Source organism: Mesoplodon bidens (genome assembly GCF_964165515.1).
Source record: "Mesoplodon bidens genome assembly, chromosome: 9".
Classification (NCBI taxonomy): Eukaryota; Metazoa; Chordata; class Mammalia; order Artiodactyla; family Ziphiidae; genus Mesoplodon; species Mesoplodon bidens.
Genome location: NC_138166.1, coordinates 32,789,431 through 32,807,076, shown reverse-complemented (window position 1 = coordinate 32,807,076; position 17,646 = coordinate 32,789,431). Strand labels below are relative to the sequence as shown.

The 17,646-nt window shown below is 35.9% G+C and overlaps 1 protein-coding gene across 4 annotated transcripts in view; it reads left to right on the top strand.

The window, feature by feature from the left end:
- The window catches only part of SP4 (Sp4 transcription factor), an 81,487-nt gene that overhangs the window by 39,843 nt on the left and 23,998 nt on the right, over positions 1-17,646 (top strand). For all 4 annotated transcript variants that reach the window (XM_081243492.1, XM_081243491.1, XM_081243490.1 and 1 more), the window contains exon 4: positions 7,978-8,177. In XM_081243492.1, coding sequence (XP_081099618.1) covers positions 7,978-8,177 — 200 coding nt within the window. The remainder of the gene's footprint in view (positions 1-7,977; positions 8,178-17,646) is intronic.

Below are 17,646 nucleotides of genomic sequence, written 5' to 3'. Positions count from 1 at the left end.
TGTGCCACCAGGGAAGTCCCTGTGTGTCTTCTTTAGAGAATTGTCTATTAAGATCTTATGCCTATTTTAATTAGATTATTTGTCTTTTTATTATTGAATTATTATAGTTCTTCATATATTCTGGATACAGGTCCCTTATCAGATTTATGATTTGAAATATTTCTTCCCGGTCTCTGAGTTGTCTTTTCACTTTCTTGATAATGTCCTTTGAAGCACAAAAGTTTTTAATTGTGAAGTCCAGTCTTTTCTTTCAGTGCTTCTGCTTTTGGTGTCATATCCAAGAATCCATTGCCCAATCTGAGGTCACAAAGATTCCCACTTTTCTTATAAGAGGTTTATAGTTTTTGTTCTTACATTTAGGTCTTTGATCAATTTGGGGGTTAATTTTTGTAACTGGTGTGAGGTAAGGGTTCATCTAACACCATTTGTTGAAAGACTGTCCCTTCCCCATTCTTTGGATGGTTTTGGCACCCTTGTCAAAAATCAGTTGATCATAGACACATAGGTTTATTTCTAGACTCTTCAGTTCTGTTTCATTGATCTGTATGTCTGTCTCTATGCCAATACCACACTGTCCTGGTGACTTTGGCTTTGTGGTAACTTCTGACATTGGGGAGTATGAGTCTTCCAACTCACCCAACAGGAAAGGGTTTTTGATTGTGTCAGATGCTTTTCTTCATCTGTTGAGATGGTCATGTAGTTTTGTTTTTTATTCTGTCAATATAGTATATTACATTAATTGATTGTTAAATGTTAAAGTACTTTTGCATTCATGGGATAAATACAACTTGGTCATGCTATGTAATTCTTTTTATATGTTGATGGATTTGTTTTTTTACTATTGTGTTGAGGATTTTGGCATGCATGTTCATGAGAGATACTGGTCTGTAGTTTTCTTATAATGCCTTTAATTTGAGCAAAGGTATTACTGGCCTTGTAGAATGAGTTGGGAAGTCTTCTCTCCAGTTTCATTTTTTGAAAGTTTGTGAAGAACTGGTATTAATTTTTAAAATGTTCTGTGAACCTGTGAAGCTCACTGGGCTTTTCCTGTGTGTATTTTTTTGACTACTAATTCAACCCCATTACTTGTTCTGAGTTCTGTCTTGTTCTTGAGTCAGCTTTGGTACTTCGTATCTTTCTAAGAATTTGTTCATCTTATAGTTTTTTAAGTAATTGGTATACAATTGTTCTTGGTATTCCTTTATAATCCTTTTTATTTCTGTAAGGTTGGTAGTGATATCCCCTTTTTCATTTCTGATTCTAGTAATTTGAGTCTTCTTTTTTTTTTGTTAGTCTCCCTAATGGCTTGTTGGTTATGTTGACCTTTAATCAGCCTTTGGTTCCATTGATTTTTCTCTATTGTTTTTGTATTCTCTAATTCATTAGTTTCTGCTTTGTTCTTTATTATTTTCTTTCTTCTGCTTGCTTTATTTTAGATTTAATTTGCTCTGTTTTACTGTCTTAAGATGGAAGTTTACATTATTTAAGATCTTTTTTCCTTCCAGTTTTATTGAGATATAATTGATGTACAGCACTGTATAAGTTTAAAGTGTACAGCATAATAATATGACTTAATACATCATGAAATGATTATCATAATAAGTTTAGTGAACATCTATCATCTTGTGTAGCTACAAAATTAAAGAAATAGAAAAAATATTTTTCCTTGTGATGAGGACTGTTAGGATTTAGCTCTCAACAATTTTCATATATAACATACAGCAGTGTTACTTATGTTTATCATGTTGTAGATTACATTCCTAGTACTTATTTATCTTAGAACTGGAAGTTTGTATTTTCTGACTGCCTTCATCCATTTCCCCTCCTCTGGTAACCACAAATCTGATCTCTTTTTCTGTGAGTTGTTTGTTTGTTTTTGAGGTGTAACTGACCTACAACACTGTTAGTTCCTGTTACACAGTATAGTGAATCACTATTTCTATACATTTTACAATGATCACAGTAAGTCTAGTTATGATATTATCACTGTACAAAATTATTACATAGTTATTGACCCTATTCCCCACACTGTACATTTCATCCCCTTGACTCATTTATTTATTTATTTATTTATTTTTTTGCGGTACGCGGGCCTCTCACTGCTGTGGCCTCTCCCGTTGTGGAGCACAGGCTCTGGACGCGCAGGCTCAGCGGCCATGGCTCACGGGCCCAGCCGCTCTGCGGCATGTGGGATCTTCCTGGACCGGGGCATGAGCCCGTGTCCCCTGCATCGGCAGGCGGACTCACAACCACTGTGCCACCAGGGAAGCCCTGACTCATTTATTTTTTAACTGGCAGTTTGTACCTCTCAATCTCCCTCACCTTTTTTTTTTCCTCCCTCCACACCCCTCTTCTCTGACAACCACCTGTTTGTTCTCTGTATCTATAACTCTGTTTCTGTTTTGTTATGTTTGTTCATTTATTTTGTTGTTTAGATTCCACATATAAGTAAAATCATTCAGTATTTGTCTTTCTCTGTCTGACTTGTTTCACTTAGCATAATATTCTCTAGGTCCATCCACGTTGTCAAAAATGGCAAGATTTCATTCTTTTTTTTGTGGCTGAGTAATTTTCTATTGTGTGTGTGTGTGTATATATATATATATATACACACACACATACACACACACCACATCTTCTTTATCCATTCATCTATTGATGGGCATTTAGGTGGCTTCCATATCTTGACTATTGTGAATAATGATGAAGTGAACATAAGGGTGCATGTATCTTTTCTAATTAGTGTTTTCACTTTCTTTGGATAAATACCCAGGAGTGGAATTCCTGGGTCTTATATTAGTTCTATTTTTAATTTTTTGAGGAGTATCCATACTGTTTGGCGTAGCAGTTGTACCAATTTACGTTCCCAACAACAGTGCACGAGAGCTTCCTTTTCTCCATATCCTTGCCTACGTTTGTTATTTGTTCTCCTTTGGATACTAGCCATTCTGACAGGTTTGAGGTAGGATCTTTTTAAATATAGATATTTACAGCTGTAAGTTTCCCTCTAAGCATTACTTTATATGTATCCGCTAAGTTTTGGTATGTTGTGTCTTCATTTTCCTTCATCTCAAAGTCTTTTACGATTTCCCTTTTGATTTCTTCTTTGACCCATTGGTTATTTAGGAGTATATTTTTTAATTGCTAGGTATTTGTGAATTTCCCAGTTTCCTAGGTATTTGTGAATTTCCCAGTTTCCTCCTATAAATGATTTCTAGTTTTCTTCCACTGTGGTCAGAAAACTTTGTTATTTCTGTCCTTTTAAATTTACTGAGATTTGTTTCACAGCCTAGTATATGATCTGTCCTGGAGAACATTCCATGCGCTCTTGAGAAGAATGCTGTTGTTGGCTGGAGTGGTCTGTGGATGTCTGTTAGGTCTTATTTATTTACAGTGTTATTCAAGTCTTCTGCTTCCTTGTTGATCTTCTGCCTAGTTGTTTTGTGGAAACATCATTGAAGATAGAGTATTGAAATCTCCAGCTATTATCATTGAATTGTCTATTTCTCCTTTCATGTTTGTCAGTTTTTACTTCTGTTTTGGCACTCTCTTTTTTTTTTTTTTGCAGTATGCGGGCCTCTCACTGTTGTGGCCTCTCCCTTTGCGGAGCACAGGCTCTGGACACGCAGGCTCAGCGGCCATGGCTCACGGGCCCAGCCGCTCTGCGGCATGTGGGATCCCCCCGTACCGGGGCACGAACCCATGCCTGCATCGGCAGGCGGACTCCCAACCACTGCGCCACCAGGGAAGACCCTGGCACTCTCTTTTTACTCTTGTTTAAATGCATGTATGTTTCCTGATGGATTGACCCATTTATCCTTATCAAATTTCTCTCTTTATTTCTAATAACATCTTTTGTTTAATGTTTATTTTGTCTGGTATTAGTATAGCCATTCCAGCTTTCCTGTGGTTGTTTGCCTGATACCATTTTCCATCTTTTTCAATATCTTTGTATTTTTGTGCCTTTAAATGTAAAGTGTGTCAGCTATAGATGGTACATAGTTGGATCTTGTTTTGAATCTAATCTGACAAAACCTACCTTTTTATTAGTTTATATAATCCATTTGCATTTGATGTTATTATCAATATAATGAATTTATGTCTGCCATTTTACCTTTTGTTTTCTGTCTCATGTCTTTTTCTGCTCCCCTATCCCTCCCTTACTGCTTTCTTTTGAATTAAATTAATATCATTTTAATTTGTAATATAGCATTTTAATTTCATTAATGATGTTTTCACTGTGCTTATTTCTCTAGTGCTTGCTCTAGGCCTTACAATATATTAATTTTTCATAATCAGTTTAAGATTTACAGTAACTTAATTCCAGTGAGTTATAGAAATGTTACTCCTATATAGGTCTGTTCCCTTGTGCTTCTTTTTATGGTATTACTGTTATACATAAGTGTTACAAACCCCACAATATGTTGTTATAATTATTATTTTTATAAATTTATGTCTTTTAAATTTGCTATGTTAACTTTGTCATTTCTGGTTCTCTTTATTTCTTCCCATGAATTTGAGTTCCCATTTGGGGTCATTTCCTTATGGCTCTGCTCCCAGCCACCTCCTTTGGGCTGTTATTGGCAGATATGTCACATATGTTGCATTTCTCTAATGTTACAGGCTTGACAATACATTTTTTTTTTTTTTTTTTTTTTTTTGCTGTACGCGGGCCTCTCACTGCTGTGGCCTCTCCCGTTGCGGAGCACAGGCTCCGGACACACAGGCTCCGCGGCCATGGCTCGCGGGCCCAGCCGCTCCGCGGCATGTGGGATCTTCCGGGATAGGGGCACGAACCCGTGTCCCCTGCATCGGCAGGCGGACTCTCAACCACTGCGCCACCAGGGAAGCCCGACAATACATTTTATACATATTGTTTTATAAAATTGCTTTTTATTTTTTATTAAACCATGTTTAATTACTTTGTTTTTGGCTGCTTTGGGTCTTTGTTGCTGCATGTGGGCTTTTCCTAGTTGTGGCAAGCAGGGGCTACTCTTTGTGGTGGTGCATGGGCTTCTCATTGCAGTGGCTTCTCTTGTTGCAGAGCATGGGCTCTAGGTGTGTGGGCTTCAGTAGTTGTGGCACGCAGACTCAGTAGTTGTGGCTCGCAGGCTCTAGAGCGCAGGCTAAGTAGTTGTGGCACGTGGGCTTAGTTGTTCTGCGGCATGTGGGATCTTCCCAGACCAGGGATCGAACCCATGTTCCCTGCATTGGCAGGTGGATTCTTAACCACTGTGCCACCAGGGAAGCCCAAAATTGCTTTTTAAATAAGTTGAGAAGAAATATGCACTTACACTGTCCTTTATAATTACATAATTACCTTTGCTAGTGTGCTTTTGTTTCTTTATATATATTTGAATTACTTGCTGGTTTCACTTGCTTTCAGCTTAAAGAACTTCCTTTAGTATTTCTTGCAAAGCAAGTCTACTGGCAACACATTCTCTTAGTTTTTGTTTATCTGGGAGTATCTTTTTTGAAAGATAGCTCTGCTGGATATAGGATTCTTGTTTGAGGTTGTTTTTGTGGGGTTTTTTTGTTTTTTGTTTTGTTTTGGGGTACTTGAATATGTTTCTACTGAGAAGTCAGCCTTTAATCCTACTGGGCTTTCCCTTTAAGTGATGAGTCATATTTCTTGCTGTTTTCAAGATTTCGTCCTTGTCTTTGGGTTTCAGGATTTTTAGTGTGAAGTGTCTATTTGTAGATCTCTACATTTATCGTATTTGGAGTTTGTTGAGCTTCCTGAAAGTGTAGGTTAATGCTTTTCATGAGTTTTCAGCTGTTATTTCTTTGATATTTTTTTCTGCTTCATCCCCCACTCCCCTTTTCCCTCTCCTCTCCTCTCCTCCTGGTATTCTCATTCATATGTTGGTGTTCCACATTTCTCTGACATTCTATTTATTCTTCTTCTGTTTCTTGTTTGCTTTTTGGGTTGCATAATCTCTATTGGACTGTCTTCAGTTTCACTATTTCTTCCTTCTCTTGAGTCCCTCTTGTGAATTTTTCATTTCAGTTGTACCTTTTATCTCAAGAGTTTCTAATTGGTTCTTTAAAAAATCATTTCTAGCTCTTTATTGATATTCGCTGTTTGATGTGACGTTGTCATTATACCTCCTTGCTTTACTTCTTTAATCATGATGTCCTTTTAGTTCTTTGAACGTATTCATAATGGCTGCTTTGAAATCTTGTTAAATTTGTTTGCTCTCACAGGCAATTTCTCTTGCCTGCTTTTTCTTTAGTGTATAAGTAGTTTTTTCCTTCTTTGTTTCTGGTTTTTGCACGTCTCATAATTTTTTGTTGGAAACTGGAGAAATAATATATTGTAGCAACTCTTAGTACTGCCTTCTGTCCTTCTCCCACCCCTGGCTTGTTACTGTTGTTTGCTTGTTTGTTTAGTGAGGAGCTGGATTATTTTAATGAAAATCCCTGCCCCCACTCCTTCCCCCCAGTATGAAGCATGTTGCTTCTTAGTGACCCTGGGATGACAGTGGTTTTGGTAGGGATTTTTTTGGCTCTTTCCCTGACCACACCCAGCTGTTAAGCTCCACTAATTGCCAGCTTATTGGTCTGTTTTCAGTAATACCCTGAAGCGTATATTGCTCTACGGGCCGATCCAATCAGAGTTTTAAAAGGCAGAACTTAGGTCTGTGCTTGAGATTTATTCTGATCCTGTAGGACTCCTGCCGGCTACCTCTTTCCTCAGTTCTCTCTGGCAACCTAGCAGTCTATAGTTTAGCTTATGTCTCCAGTGAATCTATTAGTCTCCTCCCAGTTGCCTTTTGCAACAATCCCCACTGTCTTTAAGATCATCCTTAGGCTCAAACCTCTCCACACTTTGTTGCAAATGAAGTCAATTTCTTGGGAAGAGATTTGGAGCCTTCTGTTTTATGGTATGCTCTCTCTCTGGCCAAAATCTCTGTGTCATGACTCTTGAACTAGGGGTTGGGACAGTGACACATTTCTCCCTATGCATTCTGTGGTCTAGGAGCTGAGCACGTGGGGGCAGGAGGTCAGCAGTAGCCTCAAGTTTTGTTGGCTGGTCACTCAAGGCTTGGAACCTCTGATTTATGAACTACAAATGAGCTGGGTCAAGGGTCATCTGGACCCCAGTGTTTTCATCATGCCTTATCCAAGGTTGAGCCTGTGTCTCAGGGGTTGGGATTGGGTGGAAGAAGGTTGTTCCCCATCTGTCAGCCACACTCACCTGAAACTTAGCCTCAGTAACAGGTAGCTGCAAGTAGATTGAGAAATACTGATGTCCTGCCTCTCTTGGGGAGATAACCCAGCAACTAGAAGGGTGGGAGAAGAGGAAACCCTGTTGTTGATTGCACAAGTCTATAGTGTTTCTGTGTCAGGTGAGGTGGAAGGAGGAGGGAGAGACAGAGTGAGTATTGGTTCAAATACAGCAGACTCACAGCCTTCTTACCAAGTTCTATTTGATTTTCATGAATAAATGTTTCTTTATTTGCTGTATACTCATAGGGCCATTTCCAGAGATTGTAAATGGTATTTGCTTTTTTTTTTGTTATCATTTGCACTGGTTTCACTGGGGAGTAGGTCCAGGGAGCTCTTCGTGCTGCTTTTGCTGGAAGTGAAACTCTGAACCTTACACTTTTAAATGAGGATTACCATTCTTTGGTATTTTATAGGAGAGTTTTCAAGTGTCTTGAAAAGTTTAAAGAGATTTTTTTTCCCCAGGGGAGGAACGTACTAGGAAATGAACATGTGAATCCCATAGCAGAACATACATTCTCTAAAATTAATGTGTTTTCATACCACTTTTGAGTTTACTACACAGTGCTGTTTCTTTCTTTAATTGAAATTTTTCTGATTTTTAACTACAGTTGTGGCATCATGATTTAAAAAACCCATTTAGAAAAGCATCATTTAATTACCTTGATTCCCTTTTACTTTTCCTGAATTATAAGCTTGGTGTTTGGGAGTGTAATTAATGTTTGGTTTTGGTTTTTGTTTTTGTAGAGGCAGTAATGAACCAGGAAAAAAGAAACAACATATCTGTCATATTGAAGGATGCGGAAAAGTTTATGGCAAAACATCTCACCTACGAGCACATCTTCGCTGGCATACTGGAGAAAGACCTTTTATATGTAACTGGATGTTTTGTGGCAAAAGATTTACAAGGAGTGATGAGCTTCAGAGACATAGAAGAACCCATACAGGTTAGTTGATTTATTTTAAGACTTGTACTTGTTACTTCTTTTCTCAGTGCTTAGATGAAAATTAAAGTGATAGTTAGCTATCAAATTGGGAAATATGGATATTAAAGAGAGAAAATTCATTTTAGTGATTATATGAAAGATGTTTAAGATCAAAATTCTTTACCTCATTTCTAAGATATATTTTATTCTACTTTTCGCAAGCTTTATCAGCATAATTACATGACTTGGAATTTATTCCATTTGCTTATCTTGCATTTTAGCGCGTTGAACTCACATATTACTTTTTGTCAGTATTTAAGTTGATGAGAAGAGAGTTGAATTATCTTATTGGTGACCTTGATTAGTTTTTGTTTTTTTACAATCCAGAAAACTGAAGTATCAAGAAAAGTATAACAAATACCTACCTTAACTCTCACTCAGAATTGACAGCTGTTAACATGCTATATTATCTGTTATTTTTTAACAAAACAAATTATTATAAAGTTGACATCATCTTTGTCCTCCTACCTCTCAAAGAAAACAGCTACCACGAATTTCAAGTGTAAGTTATTAGTGTAGTTTTAATACTCTTACATATTTTGTTCATGGATATATATGTGAATATTGTTTTGTGTTTTCTGTGAAATTTTATGTAACTGATATATTACAGTATCATAATTTCACTTACTATGTTTTGACATCTATCCAAGTTCATATATATGTACATATATGTGTATGAATGCCTGTCTATTTATCTTAACTGCTATGTAGTGTTCTATCACATGACTCTACTACACTGTATTGATCCATTTCCCACACTCTTTAGATGAGTTCAAGGTTTCTGCTGTCACAAACTTTACTACTTTGAACATACAGTGAACATGTACAAGAAGTAGAATTATTGGATCTTAGAGAATGTGTATGTTTGATTTTGCTAGATAACCACTAGAGTCTCTAAAGTGGCTGTTACCATCTCTACTTCATTAGTGTTGATTGAGAGTTTCCACTTGGCTGTATGTTCACTCAGTAGCATCAGGCTTTGAAAGTTCTTGTCAGTCTAAAATGGTTTCTATTTAATTTTTTAAATTAACATTTTTCCTGGTTATAGTGAGATATGCATCTTTTCCTAATGTTTATTGGTCATTTATATTTTGTTTTCTGTTGATTCTTTTGATCTTTTTTGTTGTTGTTGTTTTCCTTTTTCTTACTGATTTACATATTGCAATTTTCCCCAGTATTGCTATCTTTTATCTTGGTGCTATCTCTTGTCATATGGAAGTTTTACATTTTTATTTAGTCAAATATAAGGATATGTAAATATATTCCTTTGCATTTTTTTAAATGAAAATTTCTCCTATCCCAAAGTCATAAAGTTTTTAAAAACATTTTCTTCTAATTGGCTTTAAGGTTTTCTTTTTGTAAGTTTATTAGTCTAAAATTTTTTTTTTTTGATGATGGACTAAAAAGGGGATAAAATTCTGTTTTTCTTTCATGTGGAAAGCTATTTCTTGAATAGTCCAATTCTTTCTTCGTTGATATGTAATGGAACTTCTCTCGTATGTTGATGTCCCCTTTAAGAATGGCTCGATTTCTGAGTCCTTTGTTTTGTGTATTTGTCACTTCCTACAGTAATACTATACTGTTTTAATTACCAGAAGCTTATATTAAGTCTTGATATCTGATAGGGTAATTTTCCTTTTTTTGGTATATAACACTGACCTTCTCTATTTAGAACATGTCTGGTATATATATTTGGGACTCAGTGTTTAATTATTGAATAAAGTAATAACTTGGGTAGATTTTTTTGAATTAGACATTAAACTTTAACTTGTATCAAGGTACATGTAGGACAGAAGGGGAACTAGAACTGACATTTATTGATCAACTACTGAATATCAGATGTTTCAAATATATCATCTTATTTAATTCTAACAGAAGCACTGTAAGCTAGAAATTGGCTCCATTTTACAGATTAGAAAATAGTCTCAGAGAAGAAATAATGGTTGCTAAATCTATTTAAAGTGATAAATAAAAATTACTTAGTTTGATATGCACACAACTTAGTAACACAGAAGAGTCTTAGTGTAATGGCTTAATCACTGAGTTAACATTATATTAAAAATAAGAATTTTAATTTAAAAAAAGTTTTAAAAACTCTGTATGGTATTACATTTGAGTTTGTAATGCCACCTCACCTTTCATATTGGCAAATATGTTGTGATTAAAAATTAAGCCCATAACAATATTGATGTCTGTTTTAGAAAAATACTGTGCTGTTTATGTCAGTATGAGTGGATGCAGTATTTCTACCTTGGTTTAACAGTGGGACAGATTAGGGAAGCCAAGAAAATTTGGAACCTCTCACATTGTGATTTCATCATTTTGTTTGAGAAGCGATGAGTTTCTAAAGTTCATTTCTGTTGCACATCCATACTCATACAGATAACACAAGGCAGATTTACTGAAGGATTTATATAAACTACTTCAAAAGATTAATGATTTGGAAGCATAATTTCTTTCTTCTTTTTAAATGGTCCACACCATTATTGTCTTCTAATAACCTGAATAATTCAGAATTTAATATACTTTCAGCTTACTTTCAGTGTTTCAAGCATCTTGAATACATCATACACAAAATTGTTTATTTAAATATGTTATTTTGAAGTGTTTGGCTTAACATCAGATACTTTTTACTTTTAAAGAAGTAGTACAAGTAACTTTCATTCTAAGTGTTTATTAAAGTTGTTGAAAAGAAAATGAAACAAGTCTTTTGAAATAAATAAGTATTGATTAAGCATTTAATATGTTAAGTTGAAAGCCTTGGCCATTCATGGCAGGAACTGTGTTTTTTTTAATGCCCAACCACTGCACTAAGTAGAACTTCAGTCATCATCTTACTATGAATGGACAAATGAGTTATTTTTATTCACTGCTGAAAATAGTGCAGATTTTTTTGCGTTCTGTAAAATAAATTAAAATTTTTTTTCAAAAGATACATGGATATGGTATTTAAAAATCAAATCATGTAGAAGAGCTTGGATTGTTAAGCAGACTCTTTGGCCCACCCCGTCTGCTCCCTGGAGAAAATCATGTTTAATCTTTTAACTATTTTTACGTTTTTATTCATCCTGTGATGGCTGTGCATACCTGTATAATATGCTTATACTGTTATTTATTGGTACAGCAATATTAGACATTGACTATTCTTGCATTAAGAGTTAAGAATTTACCTCACAGATGGCCAGTAGGCACATGAAAAGCTGCTCAATGTTGCTAATCATCAGGGAAATGCAAATCAAAACCACCTGTGAGAATGGCGATCATCAAAAAGAATACAAATAAAAAATGTTGGTGAGGATGCGGAGAAAAGGGAACCCTTGGACACTCTTGGTGGGACTGTAAATTGGTGCATCTGCTCTGGAAGGCAACATGGAGGTTTCTCAAAAAACTAGAAATAGAACTACCATATGACCAAGTAATTCCACTCTTGGGTATATGTTCGAAAAAAACCCAAAAACACTAATTTGAAAAGATACATGCAGTCAAATGTTGATAGCAGCATGATTTACAGTTGCCTAGATATGGAAGCAACCTAAGTGTCGATCAGTACATGAAGTGAAATAAGTCAGATAGAGAAAGACAAATGCTGTATGATATCACTTATATGTGGATCTAAAATATGCAACAAACTAGTGACTATAATTTTTTAAAAACAGACTCACAGATATAGAGAACGAACTAGTGGTTACCAGTAAGGAAAGGGAAGGGGGTAGGTACAATTTAGGGGTAGGAGATTAAGAGATACAAACTATTAGGTATAAAATAAGCTACAGGGATATATTGTACAACATGAGGAATATAGCCAATATTTTATAACTATAAATGAAGTATAACCTTTAAAATTGTGAATCAATATATTGTATACCTGTAACTTATACAATATTATACATCAACATACTTCAGATTAAAAAAATGAACACTCAGTTGTAAACTAACAGAAATCAGTACTCCCCCCAAAATAATTTACCTGACTTTACACCATCAATAACATTGAATTTTTTCTTTAACTGTGTGCAGGCCAAATGTTGTCTCATGACTCACCACTCTATGATACCATATTACCATGTCTGTCCTTCAGTTTCCATCCCTTTCACCTTTTAACTTCTCTCACCTAAACTTTTACTATCTCTTCTCTTTCTCTTGATGTTAAAATGCTTACATTTTCTTTAATAACCACTGCCTCCTTTTTTTTATAGCTTAGTTCTTAAAGTTGAAAATTAGTAAATAAATAATAATTACATTATGTAATGGACTGTGATTACCTGTCCTTTCCTGTGTATTTTTTGTTTTTGTTTTTTTTCCCTGAAGTTTCAAATTGCCTTCTTCACCTTTGCATAGGTTAACTTTATTACCTCCTTTTGTTATTTTAACTTTTCAAGAAAAGTATCAACTCCATCAGGTTTCTCCTTATTCCTGGAAGACTCCAGCTTTCCGTTCAAACACTGATTGATTCCTATCTAGGGCTGCTGCACAGCTGTAATCCTGAGACTTTTCTTCCCTGCTCTATTGGTTTGGATCCAGTGTTCTCCAGATCTCACATCTTCAGCTTTCTCAGTTTATTCCCTTGGTTTCTGGAAAACATTATGAAATGCTTCCTACAAAAAGGCATACAGAAGTAAATTTGTTTGAAAATGCCTTTATTTTGCTTTTCCACTTCATTGATAGTTTGGCTAATACAGAATTCTAGGTTGAAAATTATATTCACTTGAAACATTAATGGCACTGCTCTGTTGTCTTCTTGCATCTGTTTTACTAATAAGAAGTTCATTGTTCTCTTCTCATATTTTTTTGTAGGTGACCTAATTTTACCCCTTCAGCTTTAAGGAACTTATTTATTTTATTTATTTATAACTTTTTTATTTTGAAGTAACTTTATACTTACAGAGGAGTTGCAAAGATAATATAGAGAGTTCTCAAATACCCTTCACCCAGCTTCGTCTATAACTGATGTCTTCCATAACACAGTGTTAAGAAATTAACATTGGTACAATACTATCAGTTAAACTACAGGCTTCCCTACAAATATACTTTTTCTATTCCAGGATTCAGTCCAGAGTACCACATTGCATTTATTTGTCATGACTCTTTAATCTCCTGCAGTCTATGAAATTTCCTCATTTTTTTTCTTGGTCTTTTCATACCTTGACACTTAAAGGTTGAGTATCTTGTAGAATATTCCTCAATTTGGGTTTGTCTGATATTTTCTCATGATTACATTGAGGTTATGAATTGTTGCTGGGAAGAATATCACAGACATTATTGTCCTTCTAATCGCATCATATCAGGGAGTACATGATGTCAGTATGTCTTATTATTGGTGATGTTAACCTTGATGAATTAGTTAAGATAATGTTTGCCAGGTATCTCCACTGTGAAGTTTTTCTTTTTTCCTTTTCATATTTTGTTTATTAGAAGCAAGTGACTAAGTCCATTCAGTATTCAAGAGGAAGTGAATTAAGCTCCACCTCCTAGAGGGAGGAGTATCAAAGAATTTGTGGACTTAAATGAACACAACCACAGTAATTAGTAAATATTTTAGAGGAGATTTTTTGAGTCTGCACAAATGTCCTCTTTCTCTTTAAAGAAAATACTATTTTCACTTTTAGCATTCCTCATTGTATCTTTTCTTTTTTCCTGAATATCCATAATTATAATGGGTATTTTAATATATTTTCTGAGGAAATAAAAACCACAGTATTTGTTAGCATACGAAAGCTGAGGAAAGAGTTGATAAAATCTCTCTCTGAAACAGCTAAGGAATCATTTCTTTCACCAAAACATGAACAGACTTTTAATCATGTACAATCGAACATAACTGAAAACAAAGAGGGATTATATTCAGCTACAAGTAACAGAAAGCACCCATACTTTTCCTGATATGAGGAAGGGGCTTATTCTCACATAGAAGGAGTGGGTCAAGGCAGCCACTGCACAATGCAGCAAACTCCCATGTCCTTGTTTATTGCTGCACCATTGTGAATGTCATGGTGAATCAGGAAAACGTACTCACTAACAATGTTAACAGCATAAGGTGTTTCCTACACAGATTAGACATGATGAAGCTATAAATCTATAGAAGGGTAATCTGACAATACTCCCAACCATGAAATTCTGAATTATTTTCCAACTGAACATAGGATGCCTCACAGAAAAATTCAAACTCTGACAGATCTTTATGTAGAATTGTGAAGACATCAGAGGAAAACTACACTTCTGATAATAGGAATCAAATGGTGCTGGTTTTGAGGATTCTCTTGAATACAAAGGCACAGAATCTGGAAAATAGGATGAAAGGTGGTGTCCTCGAACTTCCTGTGTATCTCTCTCTCTCCCAGCGTGCTGGCTCCGAAATCTGAAGTATGCCTTCTCATCTGCCTTTAAATTGCACACAGGTGACGCTATTGGTGAATTCTAACATGGAACCACAAAGGGGATAGATTCTGGAAAATCTAGGTCCTAATATTACTCACAGGCAGGATATCTCCAACTGTAGATTTTTTGTCCTATCACAGGTCTCTCTTCTTCAAAGTCTGTTCACCAAATACCAGTCAGAAGGAATGAAGAAGCAAATGGAAAAACATAATTTACGTGAATGTACACCCTTTGACAACCTGGCCATACAGAAAAAATTATCCCGAGTATTTAATAGTAGGGAAAATGGAAAAAGGCTCCTATACTCACCACCCCCCAAAAAAGATCTTTCGGTAATAAAGGTACAGTATATATAATAGATTAAGGATATCCGAGAACTGCCACCCAAGGCCAGTAGGAAAATCCCAACAAATACCAAGCCTAATTGCATATTAGAACTACACTTTATGGGGATATACGTATATGTACAGCCGATTCACTTTGTCACAAAGCAGAAACCAACACACCACTGCAAAGCGACCACACTCCAACAAAGATGTCAAAAAAAAAAAAACCAATGACACTTCAATCACCCATAGGTCCAACAGACTTAAAAATGGAAAGAGAAAATATCATTATCTGATTAAAGGAAAAATTGCTACCTTTTAACCTTACGAACTATTATTAAAAGATGACTTCCAGAATTACCTCACTTAAATATTCATTTTTGAAGGTAACTAGTACAAATCCAATGTCAAGAAAGACACTTTCATAAAGATCCTTAGTAAACACACATATTTATAGATTTTTATAACAAGTCTTTTATATTGAAGATTTTCTAAAACATTATTCTTGGATTACTTTCCAACAAGTTACCTCATGTTACTGACGTTTATATTTGTTTCTCATGAGAGTTTTCACATATAAGTATGTGGGCCCACTGAAGTCTTTCCTAGGCTCTATAAAAACTAGATTTATTATCTAGTGAACCCTTTCATGCTTTTGCAAAGTAGAGAGATCAGAGAAGTTTTTCCCACATTCTTCATATTTACATGGTTTCTCTGTAGTATGCATGTGTCTCTGAATGCCTAAGAGAAATGTAGGCTTTCCCACATTCCTACATTCATAAGGCTGCTCTCCAGCGTGAATTCTTCCATGCACTTGAACATAAGTGGAAGCAAAAGTTTTCCCACATATTGTACAGTCATAGGGTTTTTCTAGTATGAGTTCTTTCATGTTATTGAAGAGAACTGGAAAACAAAATGCTTTAGAACATATTTTACATACACACGGTTTCTCGCCAGTGTGAGTCCTTTCACATGTTTGAAGAAAACTGGGAATAATAAATGCTTTCCCTCATTTTACACATTTATATGGTTTCTCTCCAGTGTGCAGGCTCATGTGTCTTTGAATGCCTGAGAGAGAAATGTAGGCTTTCCCACATTCCTTACATTTATAGGGTCTCTCTCCAGTGTGAATTCTTTTCATGCACTTGAACATAAGTGGAACTGAAGGTTTTCCCACATATTTTACATTCATAGGGTTTTTCTCCAGTATGGGTTTTTTCATGTTTTCGAAGATATCTGGGAATACTAAATACTTTAGAACATGTTTTACACACATACAGTTTCTCTCTAGTGTGAGTCCTTTCATGATGTGAAGAGAACTGGGATTATTGAATGCTTTTCCACATTCTTCACATTTATATGGTTTCTCTCCAGTGTGCAGTCTCTTGTGCCTTCAAATGCCTGAGGGACAAACGGAAGGCTTTCCCACATTCCTGACATTGATAGGGTTTCTGTCCAGTGTGAGCTCTTTCATGTACTTGAATGTAAATGGAAGCGAAGTATTTCCCACATACTTTACATTCATAGGGTTTTTCTCCAGTATGGGTTCTTTGATGTTCTTGAAGCTATCTGGGAATACTAAATGCTTTACAATGTGTTTTATACATATATGGTTTCTCTCCACTGTGACTCCTTTCATGTATTTGAAGAGAACTGGGGTTAATGAATGCTTCCTCACATTCCTTACATTCATAGGGTTTTTCTCCAGTGTGATCTCTTTCATGTTTTTTGAAACCTTTTTGAGAACATAAACCTTTATGCCATTGCTTATATTCATAGGGCTACTCTCCAGAGTGAACTCTTTCATGTGTTTGGAAACCTTGATGAACGATTACTGAAACTTTTTCCACATTGCTGGAATTCATAGTTTCTCTCCTGTGTGAGTTCTTTTGTGCCTCTGTAAGGAACTGTAAGATTTGTAAACTTTCCCACTTTCCTTATATTTATATGTATTATACAGCCCTGATCATATTTTTCTAAAATCTTGAGGTTTGTGTTCAATGTGACATTTCATGTGTCTATTAAGAGATGAATGATGCATGAAGACTTTTCCACATACACTGCATTCACATGGTTTTAATCCAGGAGTTTTCTTGTTCTGATCGAGAGGTGGAGTAAGGTTGAAGTTTCTTCCACGTGGACTACTGTCTTTATGCCCAGAGAATCTCACTGTCATATGATTTATCGGTTTTCCCCCCTGGTTTTTGTACTGCTCTTCAGTGTCATCACCATCCCATTTTGTTCCTGCTGAGGCCAGCTTCCTGAAGGTTTCCTGCATCACATCTCTGTAGAGTTTCTTCTGTGTAGGATTCAGTAGAGCCCACTCCTCCAGGATGAAGTTCACAGCCACATCCTCAAAGGTCACTGAGTCCATATCCAGCTTTTTGGGGTCTCCCCGAGTCCCTCCTACATGTCCCACAACCAGTGCAGAAACGACTGGGACAGTTAAGGGCGGGGAACGCCTGATATCGTCTGTGGGATGTTGGAGTCCATGGGCTGTCGGAGTCCGTGGCGACTTTTTTGCTGCTGTGGTGCATCGCCCTGCCCACCTGTATCTTGCCTGCAGATACAATGTGATGTTCTGAGTGATGTTACTGTGATGTACTAAAGGTCATTTTCTATTTCCCTCACTGTTTCTACAATTTTTAGTTGTGACTCTTATATAAGGAAGATCTATCTATACCTTCTTCCCCAATTATTTGTTTATTCAGACATTTATTTTTACCACTGTG